Here is an 18,559-nt window from a genome sequence, read left to right as displayed (position 1 = left end):
TAGACTGAAAATTGGGGTATTACTAAACCAACTAGGAAGTGAGAGGAAGAAGAATAAAGTACAAAAAGGAATCCAGCAAGACAGGAGATTATGTGTCAAATAATATTTAGAATTTGGAGAGGACAAAACACACTTGGAACACCATGAACTAGGACTGGAAGCCATTACTGAACAAATGCTATTTAGAGCTGACCTAAGTAGGCTCCTGAAGAAGAGCCAGTGGCAGTCAAAGGACGTCATTCTGGAGCTGAGAAGGCAGATTTTGAGACTACATAGACAAAAAGGATCACTTCCTCTTCCTTGTCTCATCACTGCTCAAATTGGCACTTCTCCTGGATTAATCAGCCACTACAGAGTCACTTAGCAAAGATATTGTTTTAGACACTGTTTTTAGCAGTGCAGAACACAGGGAAAGAAAAGAAGCACATGGTCTTGCCACGTGAGTCCCAGGGTCATGGGGAGGAGCATAGGAGAAACCTATTAACTCTTACAGTACAAAATACAAAAATGGAGAAAGACAGACAGACGAACAGGCAAAAGGAAGGAAGGAAAACAAAACAAAACAAAAAGACAGGATAAGAATAAAATCAAGTAGATTTAGTTTTAGGAGGCCAGGACTCCTGGTTTTACTGACTATTTGCTTTTGACAAGGAACCTGGTCCCACTGACTTTGTAACATGAGAGTAATGACAGCAGTATTATCTCACAGAGCAGTTTCCTTGGGTTCCTACTCACTGTTGTTCATGAGGCTTTCTAATGAGAGAAAAGGAGTGCCATGTGATGTCAGACTTGTGGGAAGGTATGTAGGGAGGATGTGAGTCACTTCTTGATTGACAGACTCTCACACTGAGGCCTGGTATTCTCGGTTGATTTGCTCACCTTTTCCAGTGTCATTCTTTCCTTTGGGTCTACATTTTATCTCTGTGTCTCTGGTCACTCGCTGGCAAGCCTAATAAGGTTCTTGCATTGTCTGCACAGAAAGCCATCTGAGATACTTTGAATTTAATGTTAGGATAGTGGGACAGGAAGGAACAAGGGGGTAAGCCAGTTTAGTAACCTGAACTGAGAATTAATGCTATTGAAGTAGATAAATGAATACTATTGCATCCGGTCTTTGACTGACAGAAGCCTAGTGTCTAGTAGCAAGATGGAAGGATGGATTGCACTAATAGCATATGGAATCCCAGAGTGAATAGCTTTACTAAATCCCAATGTGATGAATATCAACACAAAGGAAAACACAGTAAGAGGCAGTAAGCACTAAGGAGTCAAGAGGCCATGAAGTCTCTGATGAAATGATGGTGCCACAAAGACACATAGATTTCTTTGTGCCCTTATTTTGCATCTAAAATAGTGGCTAGTCGTTAGATAACAGGGGAACATGAGGAGGAGCTCAGCAAATTGATAAATTATTAAAAATAAGCATATGTCTTTATGAAAATGGATTACTAACTTTCAAGCTATTTTATAAACTTTTGTAATAATAAAACATAAAACTCTCACATTTGTCTGATACCCAGAGATACCAGAAGACAACCCAAAGCTTATGATAGATTGAGTTCCTAAGATTTCATGAAGGATGTTTACTCTTCTCTGCATTCAATATTAGCGTACGTGAGCCAAGCACTTAATACTAAAAGATATGGGAAAATGTTGCTATTTTGAGCTCAGGGCCATTGGATCCAGCAGATGAACCTAAAAGTTCTGAGTTCATTTCTATCTAATCACTATGGGGCATGATCTGATTTATGAATCAAGTCTTGAATTTGAAGTGTCATGGTTTGGTTTCCTTCTTCTCTGCAAATTACTTTGAGTTACACGATACAGTATGGGCTAGTCCAAGTTTATTGACACTACGGTCAATGTTTGGATGTTAGAGGGTTATCACCTGGAAATAGACTACCACTATAGTTTTAGATTATACATCAGGGTTTACAGAACTGGTTTACAGAACTGCATAGACTGAAATCTCCTATATAGTCACTAGGTGTGAGAAATGGTCCAGAGCATCCAAGTTCCAGATTATTCTCATCATTTCCTTGGAATACACACTCTCACAGTGAATGCAGTGGAGAGCATTTACCTGCTTTGAAACAGTTCAGGCGAGATTCCCTAAGATCAGCGCCACGGTGTATATATTTTTACTTATTATACAACGTTCATTTTGAACTTTTAAAATTATTAGGATTACTTTTATTAACATTTTTATTGGTTATTTTACTTATTTACATTTCAAATATTCTCCCCTTCCTGGTCTCCTCTCTGTAAACCCCCAATCCCAACCATTCTCTGCTTTGCCTCTAAGAGGGTGCTCCTCTACCCAACCTCCCACTCTCTCCTTACCTTTCTAGCAACCCCTACACTGGGACATCAAGCCTCCACAAGACCAAGTGACTCTCCTCTCGTTGTTGCCAGATAATTCTGCTACATATGTAGCTGGAGAGCCATGGACCCGTGTGTGTGTGTGTGTGTGTGTGTGTGTGTGTGTGTGTGTGTGTGTGTGTGTGCGCGCGCGCGCGCTTCAGTAGGTGGTTTAGTCCCTGGGAGCTCTGGGTAGTCTGATTAGTCGATATCGTTGTTCATTCTATGGGGTTGCAATCCCCTTCAGCTCCTTCAGTCCTTCTTCTAACTCTTCCATTGGGGTCCCTGGGCTCAGTTCGATGTTTGATTGTGAGTATCTGTGTCAGTATTAGTCAGATGCTGCCAGAGTCTCTCAGAGGACAGCTATACCAGGCTCCTGTCAGCAAGCATAAAATCAAAATGACCCTGAAATTGCAATTTACACCAAACAAAGTGAGTAAGATAAAAAAATCAGGTGACACCAGATGCTGGTAAGGATGTGGAGAAAGAGGAATTCCTCCATTGCTGATGGGGTTGCAAGCTGGTGGGATTAAAAAAACCACTTTGGAAAACAATCTGGTGGTTCCTCAGAAAACTGGAAATAGTTCTACCTGCAGACTGGGCTATATCTCTACTTGGCACATACCCAGAAGATGCTCCAACATGTAACAGGGACACATGTTCCACTCTGGTCATAGTAACCTTATTTATAATAACCAGAAGCTGTCTCAACAGAAGAATGGATACAGAAAATGTGGTACATTTAGATAATAGATTATTAGGATTATTTTTATAGGAGGCATTATCTGAGACAAACAATCTGTCATTTCTTTAATATGACAGCACCAGCACAGGATTTGAGATATTCTAAACAATGAAGGCTATCACTAAACTGAAATGCCAAATGTAAATGTATACGTGTATGTGTGTGCATGCAATTATACATGTCTGTGTATAAATGCCCATGTAAGTATGCAAAATACAAGCCATGAGGCTATAGAGTACATGTAGGTGGGAACAGAGTCAGAAATAAGATGTAAAATAAACTCATTAAACTGAATTGAGCATTGAAAAGCATTATCCTTGCTTGTTATTTTAACATTAGCAGTAGTTTCTTAATTTTTTCAAAAATAGTGATGATAGATATTTAATAATGCTTTAAAGGTATCAGAATATTTTTTAAACATTGGAAATTTGCCAGTAGCCTCTCTCTGAAAAACCACAAAATTTCAGGAATACAAAGAGTAAACTATTTAAATACATTTAATGATTAATGTGAGGTTTGTACTAGCAACCCTGAATGGGGAAAGAAATTGTGTCTAAGAGATCATTGTTTAAAGAGTAAGTGCTAAAGGTTCTTGGGGAATATCGAACTCTTCTTGATAAAAGAAAGAAAGAAGAGTTTCACAAACATAGATACAAACTTAATATATGTGTTCCAGTTCAAATCAGAATCATTGTAACTTCCTATGACCCTGAAAGCTTCAAAACACTCTTTTTTTCAAATTCATCACAGAAATTGTGTATTATGCTGTTGATATTTAAGATTGTCCTTAGTCATCCAACAAGAACACAAAATTCAGTTAACAGCAACTCAAACACGGCAGGCAGTCTTTGAAACATTTAGGTGATTCTTAAAATACAGAGAAAATCACGATTATGTCCAATATGAGAACTTTGAGAGTAATCTGAACTTTAAAGAATATTCAGACTTTTCAATTGTTAAATTAAGCATATCTCTTGAGTTTCTAGGCCACAGGTAGTATATATTTTTTGAGGAAGTTTGTCATGATTTTTAATAAGGATTAATCTTGAAGACTTTTCCATCATTCTTCATTTGTTATATCAACGTTTTAAAACCACATTAAAAAAAGACTCAACTATTTTAATATGCTTCTTCCACATATTGCTCAAGTCACCTCAGCCTACCAATGTGGCCTCCCTCATCCTCTAGCTGGAAAAGCTCTAAGAGCAATTGTTCCTACAGTATGGAACAAGAAAAACACATTTATGGAGTCATTTTGTGTATCTATAGTTTCTATCAGACTTCTTCACAGATATGTAAGTATAGTATTACTACCGAAGAAATGATTATACTTGTTGAGAAAGCCTGTAATCTGGAATTTATTTAAATAAGACACAAAAGCTAATTCAAGACCTTTTGATCTGTCTATGAAAACCACCTGCTAAAGTTATTGAAGCTACTTTTTGTGTACCAGGAACTATAAACTGCAGGTAACTACAAATATTACTATGAGGAATGTCAATATTACATTCTGTCTTCAGTACGTGCCACAATTAGAAACTACTGCCCTCACAGTATTAATTTGGACCACTATTGCTTTTTGTCATTGATTAATATCTGGTCATATTAATAGTCTAGAATTCATACAAAGCAAGCAAGAACAGACATATTTATCTGGAGCAAGAACTACAAGAACTATAGAGATTTAACTATAAAGATGATACATCTTTAAATACACAGAAAAGCTTTCTTTTTAATGTGTCAAGAACTAAAGAGATGAATAACAGACTCCTAAGTAAATAAAGCATTTTCCTTACCGGAATGAACGCATGTTGCATAGCTTCTTCACATTGTTTTAGAGAAGCAATTGTATCCCACAGAAGCTGATAATTCTCAGCTCGGGAAGCACTTGGCCGCTGCATATCGAAAGCCGGTAACATTCAAACTGAGCTCAAAGAACCCAGTTGAAGAAGGGGGAAAAAAAAAACCCTGCAGATCTGTTACATAAACTTCTTAATTAGATCGGCTACACAAACTGCTATCTTAAGACTTTAAAAAAAGTTAATCAGAACATTTCTTTGGGGGGATAACTGGGCGTGACTTGAACAGAGGCAGATGTTTTCATTGGGAAGGATTTTCGATCCCACACTGGTAAAAAGCAAGAAGCAATCGCATCAGTGTTCCCCTGTCTTCATATGGGTCTGGCAAAACTGCACATACCATAAGTGTGTGGGGGGAAGGAAGTAGGAGGAAGAAAGCGGTGAAAAGTGCTTCTACCACAAGCTTTGGGTGGCAGGCCACAGAGATAGGATTTAAGTGAAAAATGGTAAATAGGCAGCAAACAGATACTATGCACATGCATTAGGTATGCAGGCAGGCACCTGCACTTGTTTGCTATGTGAGAAAGCTATGCACACTCACAGTGTCTAACTAGCTCCAGGTTTCGTTTAAGACATAGAACAGATCTAGTTCTTTGGTAGCATATATATCACCTTACCACAGAACTAGTTGCTTAAGACTGTGCCTTAAAAAATAGTCAGAAAGCTTAAGGTAATCAAATAATGTCAGCTGTATATTTTAGAATTTAAGAGTAGTTAGAAGAACTTTGGGCTGCTTATGCATAGGGAAGCAGTCAGATTTAATTCCTGTTTTAAATAGCATTTGCAGAGATAATGTAACGACAATCATGACTTTGTATCTTCTTGGGACCTATGGGGCGGTCTGCACAGAACTGGAATGTCTTAATTCTAAAGAAATATGCTTGTGTCATTCACCGAGGAAAAGGATGAGTACAGCCACCAAATGGAATATGAATAGACTTTCAAGATATATTATATTCTGATTGTTCTTCCACCAAAGACAGCGGCCTGCCACAGTCCCCAACAATATCCGAGGGATCGCTGAGGTACGGGGAAAGCATTTCGAAGGAAATTCTGATTGGTACCGAGATGGTAAGGAACGCAGATGCTCACAGCTAGTTTCACAGCCAACAATGACAACATTTGTTGATGCACTGTGAGAGGGAACAGTGAGTGGAGGAAAATACATAACATGCTGATTACACTGTACCTCCAATTGCCCTCAAAATCCCAAACAGTGTAAGGCAAGGTGTGAGTGTAGGAAGTAGCCTGACAGCACAAGTGAACGATTTCTGCTGTATTATTTCTGGTTATTTTTGGAAGACCTGCATGATTTGGGTTACCTAGTTTTTCTGCCTTTGTACTCTGGTGATGGTGCATTTGTTCATTCTAATGACCTTGTAGTGTAAAAGACCCCCAAACTGTTGCCCACACTCTTCTTATCTCATTTATTTGGTGGTATTTGCCTTTTAATCACAGGAACTGGGGGCACAAGCCTTTCAGGGCTTTCTACCTGGGCTAATTGGTATGGAGATTATTTTTCTTCAGTATTGTAAGTCTCCATAAGGCTATTGCCATCAGACAGTTTGTTTCTTTAATATCAAGTCAACCAAGCTTTTCTTTTCTCATTCATAGTGTTCTGTTCAGCTCACACCCACAGTCCCTCCTCTGCTTTTATTCCTGCCCTTATCCACTCCCATCTGCCCCAGCCACATGCTGCCACTTCATGCATGGTCGGCCGGCCAGCCCACAACTTCCCGAAAATATTCTCTCACTAGTAAATGTTCTGAGTTTCTCAGGAAGTGGCTGGAAAAATAAGTGCTTTGTTTTTAAAGTCATCTTCCAAAATCCCAACCTATCTTTTCTTAATTTCCTTGAGCAAAACAGTACCATTATTCAGAGCACAACTGCTGAGTCTAATTCTTGCCCGTTGCTCAACCAACCTTACCCATACTTTGACCAGAACTCCTAAGAGGTCCTGGCTTCCTTAATATTTGTTAAAAAAAGTTAGAGAAGTCACAATCTATGTGTAAAAAGTAGACATAAAATATTTTTAAATATACATTAACTCATTTATTCATTTATTTTAAGCACATGAAGATTTCCTATATGCAATACTGTGTCCTCCCAACTTTGTGTTTCTGTTCTCAAATAACCCACTAAGCCCAGTTATTGCTGTCCAGTGTAGTGTACTATGTACAAAGAGGTGTGCGTTTAAGGACTTTCTGAAGGTGAGTGGTTTCCACTATAACCCTGACAATAGTACTTGCAGTAAAAATGAAATAATGGGACCTGGATTATTTCTCTCAACTAAAACAATCTAAAATAGGGTGAGCTTTCAAGTTAACTAGATTCCAAGGACAGACACAAAATTACAAATAGCAATGAACTCCAAGAGAAAGAAAGATGGTGCCTCATTCATCTCCTTCTTATAGAAGGAACTTTTATAAATCATGGATGGAGAGCTGGTTGTAGCCCAGTGTACTTGTATTGAAAGGATAACATGGGTTTTATCAAGAGAAAAAGCAGAAAGGCAAAGTTAAGCAGTTCATAGTTACAGGCTCAGAAACCAGTATGTTCTGTGAATAACTAAGTGGACAGAAAACGTGGATGACCTAGAGAAAATCAACCATCGATTTGAGCTAATGTAACTCACTGTATTGTAGAATGGTTCATACAACCTTTGCTATTCTTTTCAAATTCAGTTCTACTCTTCACGCATTCTTTTTAAATATTGTATTGTTTTCCAAGAGTGGATGTATTATGAAAAAATTTTTTCATGGTGTGTATGTGTGTGTGTGTGTGTGTGTGTGTGTGTGTGTGTGTGTGTGTATTTACAAGTAGGCAGTGGCTAGGTGGTCATGGAGATCATATGAGGGTGTTGGTGTTGCATTTTCCCTTTAAACACTCTATGAATTGTTCCTCTGAAGCATGGTATCACTGGCCTTGGAACTTATATTTTTGAGTGATCCTGGCAGCCAAACCCCCTAGTGATCCTCTTATCTCTGTCTCCCTCTGTGCTGAGCTCACCACTATTCACAAGACTATGCCCAGCTTTTACATAGGTGCTGGGATATGAACTCTGTTCCTCAGTTTGTTTGCTAACTATTCTTGGGCATGAAATTATATATGTAGCCATGTAAACCAATTTTTAATAAATAAAAGTGCTTCACAGCATAGAAAGTATATTCCTTGACCCCAATGAATCAAACAAGAAGTCAGTATGTGAATGAGTCTTTGAAAATCTCAAATATTTGGAACAATTCTAAATAACTCATTGATCAAAAATGAAAATTAGAATGTATTTTTAAATGAATGCAAAGAAGCCTAGCAGTGTCCATTGGATGATAAAGTAATAATTTAGATGTAAATTTTATTCATGCCCATATTTGTAAAGACGATTGTAAATTGCTTTAACTTCCATGTTCAGTTACCAGAAGAAAAAGTGAATGAAATCAAATTTAAATAGATAAATAAACTATCAGCAGTTTGAAGAAGCCTCTCAGGAACGAGCTATGCTAGGTTCCTGTCTGCAAGCACAGCATAGCATCATTAATAGTAGAGATGAAGAGAAATGTAGAGACCCATAGCCAAACATTAGGTGGAGTTCAGGAGTGAATGAGCAGGAGGGGTCAAGGACACCACAAGAAGGGCTACAGAATCAACGAACTTTGGCTCATGGGAGCTCAAGAGACTGAACCACCAAAGAGCATGCAGGGGCTGGACCTAGACCCCTACGCATTTGTAGCAGATGTGCAGCTTGCTCTTCATGCAGTTCCTCTAATAATTAGAGTGGGGGCTATCTCCAACTCTGTTGCATGCCACTGGATCCCCTTCACCTGACTGAACTTCCTGTTTGGGCCTCAGTGTGAGAAGCTGTGATTAGTTTGCCTGAGACTAGATGTCCCAGGGAGAGTTGTACCCTAAGAAGGGTGTGGTGTTTCCCTTCTCTGACGAAAAGGGGAGGGGGGTAATGGGGGATGGGATTTTTAAGTGTGAGACTGGAAGGAGAGGGGGATGGGAAGCTATGATCAGGATGTGGAGTGAATAACTAAATTATTGAAAAAATAGAGAACAAGATACAAACCATTTAAATATTAAAGCACAAATTGGAGGAAACACAATGAAGTCAAAAGCCATTATTTGAGAGCATCAATAAAATTGACAATCCCCTAGTAAATGGGTTTATGAGTAAAAAAAGAGAGAGAGAAGGAAAGAAAAGAAAAAAAGAAAAAGAAATAAACTCAATGTGGAGGGAATAGGTATCTCTGAAGAGTAAGCACATAGACCAGCCCACATACACACAGCCACCAAACTCAGAAAACACTGCTGATGCAAAGAAGTGCTTGCTGACAGGAGTCTGATATAGCTGTCCCCTGAGAGGCTCTGTGAGAGCATGACAAATACAGAGGCAGATGCTCGAAGCCAACCACTGAACTGAGAATGGGGTCCCCATTGGAGGAGTTAAAGGATTGAAGGAGCTGAAGGACTGTGCATATGAACAATATAAGAACAACAATACCAAGCAACCAGAGCTCCCAGGGACTAAACCATCATCTAAAGAGAACACATGGACAGACACACGGCTCCAGCTGCCTATGGAGCAGAGGATGGCCTTGTTGGACATTGATTGGTGAAGAAGCCCTTGGTACTGCCAAGGCTCGACCCCACAGTGTAGGGGAATGTCAGGGCAGGGAGGTAGGAAGGGGTGGATGGATGGGTGGGGAACACTCTCATAGAAGAAGAGGGAGAGGGTATGGGATAGGGGGCTTATGGATGGGAAATCAGGAAAGGGGATAAATGTAAATTAAAAATATCCAATAAAAAATAAAGAAAACTTCTTATGAAAATGACACAAGTAGTCTTCATGAAATCAACACATTAGGCAAAATAGGAAAAATTCTTTGAGATATGTAACTACCAAGGTACACTCAAGAAAAAATATAAAATAAAAATATAAGACCTACATAGCCAGATTATATATCAACCTAAGATATGCACTTAAAACTGAAAATATTCTAACAAAAACATCCTTCAAATCTAAATGATGAATTCCACCAAACACAGAAGTAATAACAACTGTATACAAACTCCCACACAATGACAGAAAAAAAATCTTTAAACTCAATTTTTGAAGCTGACATTATTCTGATAACAATTCTGATGGAGACTCTACAAATAAATCCTCATAGCTATTGTTGCAAAGTTTAAAATGAAACCAGCAAATTTAACTAAACAATATATTAAAAAGGCAATGTATGAACAACAAGCAGATCTTTAAACTGCAGAATAAAGATGGTTTAACAGCAGAAAATGAAGAGTGTAATTCACTTTATTATTTTTTAAAGAGGAAAAAGACAAATGGTAGCTCATCATCATGAAAACACAGAAGGAATACTTTACAAATTTTAATACCTATTCCTGACTTAAAAAAAGAGATAGGACAACAATGTTTCTTCTCAACCCAGCCACAAACACTGACCTACAACCTCACATGAATGGGAAAAAACAAAAACTAAAGTTAATGAAATGATTGCTAATGAGATTGTTATACTCATAGATTGGTGTCTGGACAAATTGTCATGAGAGAGGCTTCACCTATCACCTGATGGAAACAAAAGCAGAAACCTATAGCCAAACATTAGGCAGGGTATGGTGAATCCTGTGGAAGAGGAGGAAAAAGGATTTTAGGAGCCAGGGATCTTAAGGACAGCAAAAGAAAACCTACAACATCAGCTAACCTTGGTCATAGGAGCTAACAGAGACTTAATAACCAACCAGGGAGCCTTCATAGGACTAACAGTGCTTACGCACATATGTTATAGTTGTGTAGTTTGATCATTTTGTGGGACTTCAAACAGTGAGAGCAAGAGCTGTCTCAGACTCTGTTGCCTGCCTTTGGGACCCTTTCCTTTAATGGGTTGCCTTGTATATCCTTAATAGAAGAGCAGGTGCCTGTTCTTACTGAAACTTGCTATGCCATTGATGGTTGATATCCATGGAGGCTGACCCTGTTCTGAAGAAAAACAAAGGAGGGGTGAATGGGAGTGGCGTGAGGATGGGCGAATGGAGAGTCGGGGAGGTGGGGGATTTGGGGTATGTTGGAGGTGGAAAGTTTGGCAGGGAGAAGAGGAGAGAGGGAAAATGTGGTAGGAATGTAAAATAAATAAAACTAAATGAATAAATATTTTATTTTAAGAAAGGAATGTTCCTCTCACCGCTCATCAACATTGCCTGGAAGGTTCTAGCTAATGCAGCAAAGCAAGAAAAAGAAATGGAATTAGAATCCTAAGTGTCTTTCCTTGCAGATTATATAAACATGTATGCAGAAAATCTCAGGAAATCCGAAGGGAAGCTACTTAACATCTAAGCAATTTTAATAGGCTTGCAAGATGTAAACTTAACACATAAAGATCAACTGTATTCTATACAATATGGATAGACAAAAATGAGATAAAGAATGTTTTCACCCTGATCAAAAATGTCATGCAAAGATATATAAATGATTCACAAGCAATATGCACTGAAAACTACAGGGATGTACTATAAATGTGTATGTGTATTTGTGCACATACTAAAGACTGAATCTAAAGACTTGCCCATGTCAGGCAAGGACTATACCATTAAGTAATAGTCCAGTCCTTAAAGAATAGGTATCATAAAAATTTTCCTGAACAGAACACCAATGGCTTATGTTCTAAGAACAAGAATCCACAGATGTAACCTCATAAAATTACATAGCTTCTTTAAGGCAAAGAACACTTTCAATATGACAAAATGGCAACCAACAGATTGAGAAAAGATCTTTACCAATCCTACATCTGATAGAGGGCTAATATCTAATATATACAAAGAACTCAAGTTAGGCTTTAGAGAATCAAATGAACCTATTAAAATTAGGGTGCATAGCTAAACAAAGAATTCTTAACAGAGGAATAGTGAATGTCTGAGAAGCACCTAAAAATGTTCAACATCCTTAGTCATCAGGGAAATGCAAATCATAACAACCTTACATCAGTCAGAATGGCTAAGATCAAAAACTCAGGTGATCATAGGTGCTGGTAAGGATGTGGAGAAAGAGGAACACTCCTCCATTGTTGGTGGGATTGCAAGGTGGTACAACCACTCTGGAAATCAGTCTGTAGGTTCCTCAGAAAATTGGACATAGAATTACCTGAGGATCTAACTATACCACGCCTGGACATACACCCAAAAGAAGCTCCAACATATATAACAAGGACACATTCTCCCCTATGTTCATAGCAGCCTTATTTATAATAGCCAGAAGCTGGAAACAACCCAGATGTCCTTCAACAGAGGACTGAATACAGAAAATGTGGTACAGTTACAGAAAGGAGTACCATTCAGCAATTAAAAACAATGACTTAATGAAATTCATAGGCAAATGGATCGAACTAGAAAATATCATCCTGAGTCAGGTAACCCAATCACATTACGCACTGACTGGTAAGTGGATATTAGCCCAAAAGCTTGAAATATCCAAGATACAATTCACAGACCACATGAAGTACAAGAAAAAGGAAGACCAAAATGTGGATGCTTCAGTCCTTATAAGGGGGAACAAAATACCCACAGGAGGAAATACAAAGAGTGGAGCAGAAAGTAGAAAGACCATACAGAGACTGCCCCACCTGGGGATCCATGCCATATCATCATCAAACCCAGACACTATTTCTGATGCCAAGAAGTGCCTTTTGATAATGGGCATGTCTATGACAGACAGAGAAACCCAAAATACAAAATTGCAATAAAAAGAAAACAATGAAATTAGAATAAGAAGATCTGAATAGTTAACTCAACTTTTAGATAAACAATCATCAAATAAGCATGGAGAGGTGATGCAGGGAAAAATTATTATGTAAATAGCAATTAAAACCATAATAAAGCCCTGTGAAGCACCTAATGGTAGAGTATGCTAATCGAAGATATAGAGGTTTGGAATTCTAATGCATTATGAGACTGCATAGGATTCAACCTTCAGAATAGTTCAGTGCTCGTTTGGAAAATTATATATAACCCTACTGTATAAGTTAAACATTTGATTCTTTAAAAGCATTTACTCAAGAGGACTAAAGGCATATTAGAGGTCAGGCTTTTACAAATATTTATGGCTATGTTGTTTTTAACATCTATGAAATGAATAGCATCACCAAAAGTTAGCAGATAAACGATGACTGTCATAGTTACACAAAGGAATACTACTGATCAATAAGAAAGAGTGAACTATTGATATATTCAACAAATGGAGGTATCTCAAAATAATCTGAGGGTGAATGCTGAATGAACGTCTTTACACAAAATTCTCAAACGGGGTGACAGAATAGAGAACGCTCGTTGCCTGGGTTTGGGGGTTGAGGAGATGTGTGAGGAAGCTGCATAGAGGGATTGTAAAGGGGAATGAAGAAACTTTTGGGGGCGATGGATAAGATCACTATCTTGAATTAATGCTTGCATGTGTCAAAACTTATCAAGTTGTACCTTGCTGAAGCTATTTATAAATTTTTCTGTAAAAGTTTCCAGAACCATTAGAAAGTCTCAGACTCCTGAGTTGTTATCCTAAGTGACAAGTTTTTTATCATTTAACGCTATAACCTTGTAGTTTAACTTTTCTCTTGAAAGAAGAGATAAGATTTAGGAAACCATGCCCTTTCAGCAGGATGGAGAGTAAAGGGTACAGACAAGCTTAAGCAGACGGAAGACACCTTCCCTCTGAGACAAGGTGCACCTCTATTGGTCCAGTTGTTTTGTTTTGATGATCTTTAATTTTTCATCTAAAAAAAGTTAAGCACCTCAAGTATCTTGCAGTTATATGAATATTCACACACATTTTACTATTTAGTACTCCCATTTCCTTCTTAAATAAGCACTTTGCGGTGCCATTAAATTTAGAGGAGCTATGTCCTGCATTATGGGATTCCAAATGACACAGAAGCTGAGACTTTCTCCAGGAAGAGAGGAAACAGTCTTGAGACTATAAACAAAATTTCTGATGGTTCTGTAGTACTATCATAATCTATATCAGTGTAATAATGTTATTTCTAATATTATTATAATGATAAAATGATAAGTTTTCTACTTAAAAGCTACTTTCCACTGCACCTTCTTTCCTAATGTTCAGATGGAGAAATAGTCGCAGACAAAGTCAATTGACTCACAGTCTGTGAGTTATGTGACCTGGACTAAATCATCACTCAGGAGGCAGTGTAGTTCTTAACTCACAGAACTGGGCAGAGTCAAATGAGTTACCACTTGTCAAACTGCAGCAACCCTGATATACACATAATTAGTGTTCTTAACATATACAAAATTAATTTATTTAGTAAATGACAATTTATGATTAATTAAATATTTTCATTGCTTTTAGCCCAAAATATGTTTGACCAATGATCAGTTGTTATTCTGACTATTATTGATTTATCTCTTCTAACATCTTAGTTCAAAGAGCAGAAGCCCCTGTATATCAAGTCCCTGTACTTCAGTACAATTTCAGATCATATTAAATATGAAAGGGATGGTTAGGGCTTTATGAGCAGTAGACATAAAAGAATGCATTTCAAAATCAATAGCGAATATGCTCTCCTGCTACTGTTAGTCTTGTGGTCCCCTCTCTTAAGCATTTTGAAGAAAGTAATCACATGACAGGCTAAGAGGCTCTCATTTTTTTTTTTTTTTGGTTCTTTTTTTTTCAGAGCTGGGGACCGAACCCAGGGCCTTGTGCTTCCTAGGCAAGCGCTCTACCACTGAGCTAAATCCCCAACCCCGTAAGAGGCTCTCATTTTAATGAATGCATTGCATAAATGTTAACTAGAACATGAAACAATTTCTAAGGGTGGCTGATTAAAATTATCTCTTATTTCCATGTTTCATAAGTATGGCCAAGCAGAAAAGTCTCAATTAGAAAGTGAAGTTCTCTCAAGTAGCATTTGCAGCATGCCCAATGCACTTCTATTTTCTAAGATATTAAATAAGGAGCTGTAAATTTCAAGTACTCTTTCATTCATATATATATATATATATAAATATATATCATGTTCTATGGACTAAGACAGACAATGTGGTTTCTGAGTGAGGGTAAGGGGTAAGGCATAGTGCTGAGGGATGGAACTGACTCATGGGAGTTCCTGTGTCATGTTGGTTGGTCCTGGGTTGCTTCCATTCACTTACTAACTGGCTGACTGGGATTGAGGCTCATTGTTTCCCATTTCTCTGAAGAAGCACAGAGCTTAGTTCAATTTCAAAATCTAGAGTTAGATTTCTTTGTCAACATCCTAGCTTAATGATTTTTAACTCTATACTCAGTATGGTGTTACTCAATAAAAGGTTCCTCTTCTCTAAACTAAGTTTGATAATAGTATATAGTTTGGAAAAGAATTAAATGAGTCAGGTTCATATAGCTAACATAAAATATGTCAGCAAATGTAATCCTTAGTGATTATTTCTCTTCTGAACATTTCCATAATTCTATGGCTGTGCCATATGTCACATTTGAATATTTTCTAAATCATAAGCATAATTTATACATAATATGCATGACTAATTAGAGTGCTATATATCAAGGGAGAACCTGGACTGGTTTCCTAATACTATATCAGTACTATAACATTTTTATTGACCTAGTTCTTGCCAAAATTCTGTTACGATATCTAATCCATTGATTTGTATAAACCAGTGGTTCTAATCCCTTCTAATGCTGTGGCGCTTTAATACAGTTACTTATCTATCATATGGTGTCCCCCAATCATAAAATTATGTTAGTTGCTACGTCATAACTGTCATATTGCTATTGTTGGGGAATTGTAATGTAAATATCTGTGTTTTCTGATGGTCCTGTGAAAGGGTTGATTGACAAACAGATTGAGAACTGCTCCTCTAAGTAATTGCTTTCCACTGAGGAGTAGACTCCTGTCTTAGTCAGAGGTGTGATGTCTCCAAGCCTCTGTCTACCTGCCCTAGGCTTTCCACTTTTTTCTGTTTATTCTTTTTTCCTTTCTGCAGATCTCTTAGGTTGTTCATTTTCTTTACTTTATCATTTTTTTCTCCTAAATACACACATAAATAGGAGTAAATTTTTGGTAGAATTTATGTGCAGTTTGACATTGAATGTAGGAACCTAATTTCTGGGATGACCTGATCAGAGGAAAAATCAGAGGAAAGGTGCTTGGATTGCTAGCTTAAGCAAGGCATGCAAGCTGGATGGAATAGTAAATGGATGGAGCTTGATTAAAAAAAATACCCAGAAAGCAAAGAAATAGTCCTTGGTTCTATTAACACTACAAGCAATATATCAATTAAGACAAAATAATACCAAAGAAAGAATAGCCCTAAGTCTCCATTCTATTAATTATTTAGTTCACAAATTTGAGGAAATTAGTAGCAATCACCAAACTTTCAGTTTTCTCCCTTATAAATTATGAACGATAGTTAGCAATTATCAAGGATTGTTACAGCGGTCAAAGGAATATGTGCATTTAATTTTCTTTGGCAGATTTAAAATGTGGTAAAATATAAATATTTGTTATATATCGATACTGTTAGCTTCGGTATTATTATCATAACTATTTTTAGAGTTATCAGAAAGGGAAGACTCCAAAGTAAAGAATCTTCATCTAATTGAAAGCTATGAGAACAGACTTGGTCTAATAAAAAAATGTTTTAAGAATGATTTGTTAACTGGCTAAAAAAGTAAATACTTTTCCCACAGGTAATTCATCTAGACTTCTTTGCAAGCAAAAAGTGATTTAGGGACACATGAGTATTCTAATTGGCAGTTACAGCTCGAGATATATCTAGGCCTCAAACACTCAAAAGTTCTAGAACTATTTACCCTAAAATTAAACCATTTATAGAGTGCTAGTACACCAATGGAAAATTGCATGTTATACTGGAAAAAATGCTTGCAGTTACCTTATGAAGTCTGAAGTTTTCCAACACACTGAAACCTAAAAGAGTGTGAACGCAAAACGTAATCTTGGTGTACTAGTCACCAATGTCTTTTTAATCAGCAGTCTCTAAACACACATGCACACATACACACATGCCCAGAGAGAGAGAGAGAGAGAGAGAGAGAGAGAGAGAGAGAGAGAGAGAGAGAGTACTTAATAAATTTCTAGGCTTTTGGAGCTTTTTTATTCAGCATTAATTTCATTTAAAAAATATTTCAATGAACACTAATTAAAGAGAAACTGTCTACTTCCCTGCATGATGAAAGAAAAGTGCTGTGATGAAGAAGACCTTTTAATCATTATATCTAATTAACAAGTTAATCCTTAGGCTTCTCATTTTTTTAAGTTCTTTAAAAAGCAACGAAGAGTTCACTTTATAAAACCAGGAGACAAAATAACAGTTATAGGTAACACAGCATCTATGGCAAAGACACAAATGGAATTAAAGAATTTTGGCTCAAGCTATTTTTAGGGAATTAGGAATATTATAAAACCCGACCAAACCTTGACCTTTATTGCCCTGTTTTTAATACAGTAAAAAATAATTATAGCACTGAGAGCAGGGGATCAGAGTACTTGCCACCTAAGCCTCTTATATAAAGAGAAAATCGTCTCAGAGAAGTTACAACACAAGTCACTCTGATAGAATGTGTTAAGCAACAATAGACCAATGAAGGATCTAGAAGAGGGTTGTCTAAATAGGTTAGCCACCATCATCCAGAGCAACCCTTAATATCTATTTTACTTTTACTTGTGTTTACAACCATGTATCTCTCTGTGTGTATGTGACATTCATCCAGTGTCCATGACAGCTAGAAGAAAGCCATCTCCGACTCGCAGTTGTAGTTACAGGTAGCTGTGATCTACCCAGTGTGAGTGTTGGGAACCAAATTCAGGCCCTCTGGAAAAGCAGTAAGTACTCTCAACTAGCAGTCCTTTCTCAAGCTTAACAGTGAGCCTATTAAAATCACATTCCTCAACATCCTGATGTAGAAAGCAAAGTAGGGTTACTAATCAGATAAAGAGAATATCTACCAGGCCTTGCCGATTTACTCTATGAGTGAGAATTAGAGTTCTAAACCCACTAAGCTTACACTGCAGGATGAATGGATCTTCACTGACCTCTTCTACTTCCAGTTTATGTATTAGATTGTGAGGCGATTAAAGACAGAAAGGCTATGTGATTTGCTGAATGGCCAGGTCTCAGAGAATGGCAACTATAATCATAATACTGTAGTGGGGTTTTATAAGAGGCTTCCTGGTTTTCATTAACAGGGACAACTAGCAAGATTATTCCCAATCACAGTCTACTCACTGCAATGGTACTCAATGTGGCTTCTATCACAATGTGGTATCTATCACAAAATATTCCTCAATAAGGCCTGAGTACACCCAGCTGCAAAACAATCAAATAGGATTAGATGTCAACTCAGATCATGACCTTCACTGAGCAAAGGGAATGAGCCCCCTAAGGGAATATCATCATAAGGCCAGATAGAGCTTTTCCTACAACTTTGTCAGGAGGGGGAAGATATGGGATTGATCAAATATCTGTGGTAATTATTTTGTCATATAGAAGTTACTTAGATACAATGGCTATTCTATTTCTTTTGACTTTTTGTATTCTAAGTAGATCTATGATTGCAATTTGA

General features: G+C 37.4%; 1 protein-coding gene across 30 annotated transcripts in view; it reads right to left on the bottom strand.

Moving 5' to 3' along the window:
* The window catches only part of Dlg2 (discs large MAGUK scaffold protein 2), a 2,051,694-nt gene that overhangs the window by 741,137 nt on the left and 1,291,998 nt on the right, over positions 1-18,559 (bottom strand). The window contains exon 1 of one of the 30 annotated variants that reach the window (XM_017589653.3): positions 4,903-5,261. The exons of 27 other annotated variants lie outside the window; for them this stretch is intronic. In XM_017589653.3, coding sequence (XP_017445142.1) covers positions 4,903-5,025 — 123 coding nt within the window. In that variant the 5' untranslated portion in view covers positions 5,026-5,261. Of the gene's footprint in view, positions 1-4,902; positions 5,262-18,559 lie in introns of those variants that run through there. 2 more of the 30 variants (XM_017589656.3, XM_039089416.2) reach the window with 2 other exon arrangements.

Source organism: Rattus norvegicus, chromosome 1, assembly GCF_036323735.1.
Source record: "Rattus norvegicus strain BN/NHsdMcwi chromosome 1, GRCr8, whole genome shotgun sequence".
Classification (NCBI taxonomy): Eukaryota; Metazoa; Chordata; class Mammalia; order Rodentia; family Muridae; genus Rattus; species Rattus norvegicus.
This window is presented reverse-complemented; position numbering and strand designations above follow the sequence as displayed.